The 7,281-nt window shown below is 40.4% G+C and overlaps 3 protein-coding genes across 3 annotated transcripts; 1 reads left to right on the forward strand and 2 right to left on the reverse strand.

The window, feature by feature from the left end:
* Positions 1–638: 638 nt before the first annotated feature.
* Positions 639–1,259, reverse strand: LOC112171309. Its single transcript, XM_024308511.1, has one exon. The coding sequence runs from the start codon at positions 1,257–1,259 to the stop codon at positions 639–641; it is 621 nt and encodes a 206-aa protein (XP_024164279.1).
* Positions 1,256–1,795, reverse strand: LOC112171310. The gene has a single exon (XM_024308512.1). It carries the CDS (start codon positions 1,793–1,795, stop codon positions 1,256–1,258), a length of 540 nt encoding a protein of 179 aa, XP_024164280.1.
* A 2,860-nt stretch (positions 1,796–4,655) lies between these two features.
* Positions 4,656–5,393, forward strand: LOC112171311 (uncharacterized protein At4g02000-like). Its single transcript, XM_024308513.1, has one exon. It carries the CDS (start codon positions 4,656–4,658, stop codon positions 5,391–5,393), a length of 738 nt encoding a protein of 245 aa, XP_024164281.1.
* Positions 5,394–7,281: the final 1,888 nt, after the last annotated feature.

Raw genomic sequence — 7,281 nt, forward strand, 5'->3', positions numbered from 1 at the left:
GAAGATGGATACAAGTCAGATGACGCTAAATAAAAAACGTTATTGGTCAAGAAAGCAAAAGAAGATAGTGGAGAGAGAAGATCTTGGCGAGCAAACGCCACCTTCTATTGGTGGATACTAACTGCAACCCAATTTTGGAGATACATTCTCACAACCAAATTTTGATAGTCCATTCCCACAACCTTCTTACCCCGATGGATTCACACAACCTCTCTTCACTGGTGGTTTCCCACAACCCCTTACCTCAGTGGATACTATCCGCAACCACCTTACCTCGGGGGATATCTTACACAACCACACTTTTCACCTTTCTCTACGGGTGATTCCACCAACCCTAACCATAATGATGACTCTTCAAACACAAATTGGATTTCTAGAGAAGATGATGATCACGATTAGAATAATTAGGTGATTATGCATGTTGTGTAATTGTATAATACTTATTCCTAGTTTTTCATTTATGTAAGCATTAATTTTATGAAATAAAAGTTGTATTTGAAAATTGCTCTTATTAAAGCACACACCTTATATTAAAAATCATAGCACAAAAAAAACATAATACAAGCCAAATTAAAAGCACACGAACATAAAAAAAAGCATAAACATTAGGCTATTATTCCTGGAAACCTATACCAGGTCTAGATCTCCATGTCGCCTTGAATGTTCCATAAATGGTCTATCAGATCTTCTTGAAGGTTTGAGTGACTGTTTGCACATCTAATAGTAAAGTATCGATCCATGAATCCGTTGAAATGATAACCATCTCTACCAACAGGATCAAAGTCAACACCGGTGGGTCCTTCCCAAACCGTAGTCAACCTGGGCTTCATATTGTTTTCTTCTTCTTCATCGGACTCCAAATCCTCATCGCTGTCATCTGGTCTTTCATCCTCTATTATCATGTTGTGTAAGATAATACAAGTCAACATGATGTATTGAAGGTCTTCTCTATCCCACCCACGAGCCGCTCCTCGAACAATACTAAACCGCGACTGTAAAATGCCAAAACATCTTTCCACATCCATCCTGTACCCTTCTTGAGCCTGCGAAAACTTCAGATCTTTGGGTCGTGTTGTCTTTGGAATTGATTTAACGAAAGTCGCCCATCTAGCAGAATAGATACCATCAGCGAGATAGTAGCCTAAATTATGAATTTTGTTATTCACTTGAAATTGGATATGAGGGGCTCGACCAGTAGTGACCTCATCAAATAACGGGGACTTCGCAAGAACGTTGAGGTCGTTGCATGATCCAGTCATTCCAAAGAAGGCATGCCATATCCATATGTCATAAGAAGCGACTGCTTTGAGGATGATAGTGGGCACACGTTTTCAACCGCTGTATTTTCAGCCCAACCTGTTGGGCAATTCTTCCATTGCCTGTGCATGAAGTTGATGCTTCCAATCATCCCAGGAAAACCTATTTTCTCAACTTTGGTGAGAAGTCTTCTGAGGTCGGCCGGAGTAGGAGCCTGGAGGTATTCTGCCGAGTACAAATTAACGATTCCACTTGTAAATTGTTTTGGACCCTCGATGGTGGTAGATTTTGCCATCCGACAATACTCAGCACATTGATCTGCCCTAGCACCGTAAGCAAGCATTCTTAGGGAACATGTCAGCTTTTGTTGGGGAAGTAGTCCGACTTTCTTAGCAGCATCTGATTTCTGGACAAAGTATTGGTCATAGCGACAAAGGTCACTGGAGATGCGGTTGAAAACATTGTGACTCATCTTGTACCATGTCCGGAACTCCTCTTCACTGAAAACTGGACGCTCCACAAAGTAATCTTCCATCATGTTTTTCCCTCTTGATTCCCAAAATCGCTCCTCATTCGGTGCACACCCCCGGTCGAGAACCCCTTTATCATGTTTGAGAGGAAACTTCAGCTTCAACGATTGCTGCTACCACAAGAGCATTAGTTGTACACATCTTTTCATGATCTTCATCTCAAGATTGTCAATACTTAGCCCACAATCTCTTCATTGAAATGAGGGAAGGAGAGGAAATGTGTTGGATCTGGAGATATGAAAAAGAATGAGATTTGCCAATATAAGATTGTGTGTGAATGGTGTGCTGCCTCTAGCTCTATTTATTTACAATTTTCACATAAAACGTGATCAGATGATAAGGACACGTGTGCACTCCTGGTTCGACGTAATCTTATCCGAAATCTTAGGTAAGATTACATCAACAATAATCGTTAGATTGAATAGTATGCAAATAATCTGGTCTGTTCAAAGATGTCGGTGGTTGTTTCAAGCATTTCAAAATAATTGTCAGTGGTGGCTTCACTCATTTGAAGAAATATTGTCGGTAACTATACGTGGCTCATAATTTGTCCACCGAAAATATTATAAAAATAGAAAATTGCAGTTTTGAGGCCCAAAACGATCCCGAAGGCCCAAAAAACCCCACACGTCGTGGCGAAGCGACAAGTTCTCTTCCTAATGTCGTTCCTTTTCCGAAAAGCTATAGCAATCACAATTCTGACATTAATTATCCATAAATCTCCATTATTACCATATATTTACATCAAATCTATTCAATTTTTCAATAATACTAATTAAAAAAATCAATGAACAGTAAATCAGAAACAGAACGGGTGGAAACCCATGTCCAGTGGCCGTGAACAGTTTCTTGACTGGTTGATCCCTTGACTTTTCGACCTTGACATTTCTTGACTACGGGTGGACTTGTTCTTAGGATTGAACCCTGGTCAAAAGCAATACCTCCAAACCCATAAACTAAATATGAACACATTGGTGTTTTGAAGATAAATTTTTTATTTTATTGACATGTCCGTAGTGGGCGGACATATTAGAAAAAACTTTGTCTACAAATTGCATAGGAGAAGGCCTCACCATCAGGCCTATCCAACGCACTAATACTAAACCGCCATACGAATAGTTTTTTAAAAGTGAGAGAGCATTTTAGTGTATTTGTGGTATGAGATTTCGTTTGTTAAATCATGTGATAAAATTTAAATTTGAGGGGCTAAAGATGGTCCGACCGTCTCACTCAAGACTTTTCCGTTGGCAGTCACCCACCGTACCTAACCTGATCATATTTCCAACTGCCTATTCACTTTCTGCCACATGTCTAATTTGTTTTTATTTTTTTGGCTGAAACCTGTCTAATTTGTTTATGAGAGTTTCTATTGGGACCTCTAAATCTGCTCACTTGACCTCACTCTATTATGAATTATTAAATGACATATATAACCTACCATAAAATGACTATTAAGGACAATAATTATACCAAAAAAATATTACATTTATTTTATGTAGACTTTCCAATTCAATAATATTAGATTGTATTCCTTATTATTTTCCTTACCTATTTTCAATTTCCAATTTCACTACATACTCATTAAAGCATTCATATATATTTAATAAGAATTAAATATATAAAAATGTATTAAGATCATGTGACATAAAATATAATGTTGAACGCATATTGGTGAGGGAAAACAAAATAATTCCTCTTATGATTTATGACCTAAATCTAAGTCAATCAATTATATTTGTAAAAAAAATAAAAAATAAAAAAAATAAAAATATTTAAATAATTAATCATGTGGTACAAAAAAAACATTAAAAAAATGAATGATTTTTTTTTTTGGAGAATAAAAACAAATGATTTCTTCAATTTTTTTTGCACAACTAAAATAGAAAAAAAAAACATAATAGTTCATGGCATTTTCTTATTGATTAGACATTAATTTTTGAAACTCAAGTTTGATTAAGAAATGTATATTTAGCTACGATTTATAGATTGATTAAATCATTGAAATGACTAAATTTTTTATTTTAAAGATAATAATTTGTTTGCAAATTATATGAGTGAGGTTATTTGAGGAAGTTTAGTGAGGTTTAGTGAGTAAATTTAGTATTTGAAAATTTGATAAGAGGTGTAAAAAGCATAGAGGTCAAGTGAGTAAATTTAGAGGTTCCAATAGAAAAACTCTTATCCTCGATCCCGCCCACTCCCTGAGCTTGTCTCTGTTCCTCCTCCTTCGTGAGCATCCCCTGAGCTAGTCTCAGCCCCGGTGAGATCATCTCCCTCATTAATTTTGCACCGAACCCAGAATTATTCCCTCAACCACTCAAATTCAATTAGCCCAACCACCTTCCCAGATTAGTCACTTCCGTCTTGCCCCTTTCGTTTCATCCCCAAACCATTCAATTATCATAACCAGCTCCAGAATCCTCCCACCATCTAATCAAAAGCTTCTCTCAACATCTCATCAATGCTTTCGAGCTAGTCCTTATTGTCTACCCATAAATCCCATCTGCCCCGCCAATGCCTATTAATTAATTCTTTCCCCCTCTTCTACTACTCTGTCCCTGTTGCTTGAATCTGCACATTTGAGTCTCATATCAAAGAAGCAAGTAAGTCCTTGCCTTTGCTATTCTGGTGAAACATTGCAAACTTGTTGCTGACCATCTCAGCCTGAAGCTACTCAGTACTCTACCCAAGGATCTGCTGAACCTGTTTGAACTGCCGTATCTCCAATCCAAGGTGAGAACCCCAATGTCTTTAATTACCCCTCTCCCCCATCGGCTTAAACCCACAACATCAACCTTTCTACTCTTTCTCCATCTCATCACAGCCCTACACCATTCTCCTCCCAAAATACCTTCCGCAATTTTAACCATGGAAGCTGAAAACCCAGATACCCAAGATCTCATTATCCGAATGAGAGAAAAACTTTGCCTTCGAACCTTGGACCGATCGGTTCGGCTTGCAGCTGTAATATTTGCAGATAAGGTCCCCCATAAACCCACAACCATTGACATGTTGAAGAAAGCCTGGGCATCATTCGGCGAAGTGGGAATCACTGCCAGGGATGAGAGAGATCCCACTGACCGCCTGTTTGCAGTCACTGTTCAAAATGAGGAAGCAGCTAGAAATATAATGGAGAATTCACCATGGTCAATTAAGGGTTACTCAGTCCACATTCAAAATTGGCCTAAACACCTTGCCATTGAGGAGCTGCCCACTAACAACATCGCGGTTTGGATCCAGATGAGGGGTGTTCCCCCATATATGTTCTCTGTCAGAAATGTAGAAGAAATGGTGGAACACTTTGGTGAGTTCATCAAAATGGACGACCCGCTTGAAAGTGGAGAAGGTACTTATTGCTTCCTTCGAGTCCGTGTCGTGCTTGATGCTAGAAGGCCATTACCCACTGGATTCACTCTTCCAAGAGATGATGGAAGCCCCTCCTGGGTTGAATTTAAGTTTGAAAAGTTATCTCGATTCTGTTTCTGCTGTGGCCGTCTTGGACACATTGAAACCATCCAGACCCCTTGCCCGAACAGTGAAGAACCAAGGCCAGAAGGCATTGTCTATGGGGAGTGGATGATAACTAGTGCATTCCGGCGACCGTGACAAGCCAACCAAGTGATCCGACCAGCTAGAAGGAGGCGAAGTGCAGGCCAAAGAATTACACCGGAAAACACCTTGGAGATCGAACAAAGCCCACAAACCAAGAATAGTCAGAGGGTGTCTAGTCCAAATCATAGCCAGCTTATGAAAGAGGGAAGAAACAGTGACTTGACAACATGGAATCCCTCAATGGTACAGTCTGAGCATCACCCCTCCCTAGGCCCCTCCAACGGGCAGGAACCCGTGAACCACCATCACCAACAGAGTTACAGTCTACCTCTCCCTAACCCACTATACCAGAATAACCAGTCAAATAACCATTCCATCACTACCCAACACCTCTCATCCATTACACATGGGTTTGTGGGGCTAGAGAGCCAAAATCTCCAAGCACCTACGCTCTTCCATGTGCAATCTCCAATAACCTCAGTTGGTCCCAGCAATATAACCACACCACCGTACAACAGTAACATGTCCAATACCACTTCCCCCCAAGATCTCAATTATATGGTCAATCTCACAAACTCTACGCCTGAGCGTGTGATTTCCCCAAATGAGCCCCGTTACCTCCACCATCCAATAGAGCCAATCCATCCAAACAGCAACCCCACTACTTTCCTCCCTAAGAGACCCATGTTTGTGGAATCAAGTGAACCTGCAACTCAAAAGAAACCCAAGATAAGTCCTAAACCCAGACGCTTTGTCAAACATGTGAGCAAAAACAATACGAATGGTTAGCATTCAGATTCAGGGGTTCCTCTTGCTAATGAGTCGGTTGGAGGCGATCTCCTCCAAGGCGGTGGTGGCTGGCCGACAGCCACAGGGCCCCAATGATACAACTCTCTTGGAATTGTCATGGGCTAGGGCGCGCCATGACTAGCCAAGCTCTTAAGGAGCTAATTTTCAAATTCCGCCCTATCTTTGTTTTTCTTTCAGAAACTAGAATGAATAAGAAAAAAACTCAAAAAAAAGAGAAAGGAGTGCAAATTTTCTCATGGAGTCTCTGTCAACCCAGTGGGTACTGGAGGTGGATTGGCGTTATAGTGGAATGATTGTGTTTCAGTTCAGGTACTCTCCAAATCTACAAACCTCATTGATACAATTGCAACTTTCAAAGCTGATGGGTCCAGTATCAGAATGTCTTGGTTCTATGGCCCACCAAAGAAGGAGAAGAGAGCATTGTTCTGGAATAGTATAATGAACCTAGAAGGAGCTATTGATTTACCCTGGATCTGTTCGGGAGATTTTAATGAATTCATTTGGCCCCATGAAAAAGAAGGAGGAAATCCTTGGAATCCGGGCAAGAGAAGATATTTAAGGGATTTTATGCAAGCCAACAATCTCATAGATATCCAATTCAAGGGGCAGCAATTCACATGGAGCAACAATTGGCCAAATGGGGGTCTAATCAAAATCAGATTGGACCGAAGTGTTGTTAATGCGAGTTGGATTGAGCGTTGGCCTGCCTCAAGCGTTTTCCACTTTCCTATGATCGGTTCTGATCACTGCCCTTTAGTCATTGATACTGATCCTCCAAGTGTGAAAGGACCAAAACCTTTCAAATTTGAGCCTAGTTGGATTGAGGACCCAGAGTGTGGGGAAGTTATATCGGAAGCTTGGTCTAATCATATGGGAGACAATTTTGCTCAACAACAGTGGACAACAAATCTCTTTCAATGTAGCAAGGCCCTACGGCACTGGAGTAAGAAGTTCTCAAACAACAGAAGAAAGATTGAATGTAATATTGAGAAACTTCAAGTTTTACAGACAAGATCAGATCCGGAAGCGGGGAAGCTTGCTAGCAGCCTCACTGACGAACTTCCATCCCTTTGGGACAAAGAGGAAAAATATTGGGCTCAGAGATCAAGAATTAAGTGGCTGAAGACAGGGG

This window comes from Rosa chinensis, chromosome 6 (genome assembly GCF_002994745.2).
Source record: "Rosa chinensis cultivar Old Blush chromosome 6, RchiOBHm-V2, whole genome shotgun sequence".
NCBI classification, from domain to species: Eukaryota; Viridiplantae; Streptophyta; class Magnoliopsida; order Rosales; family Rosaceae; genus Rosa; species Rosa chinensis.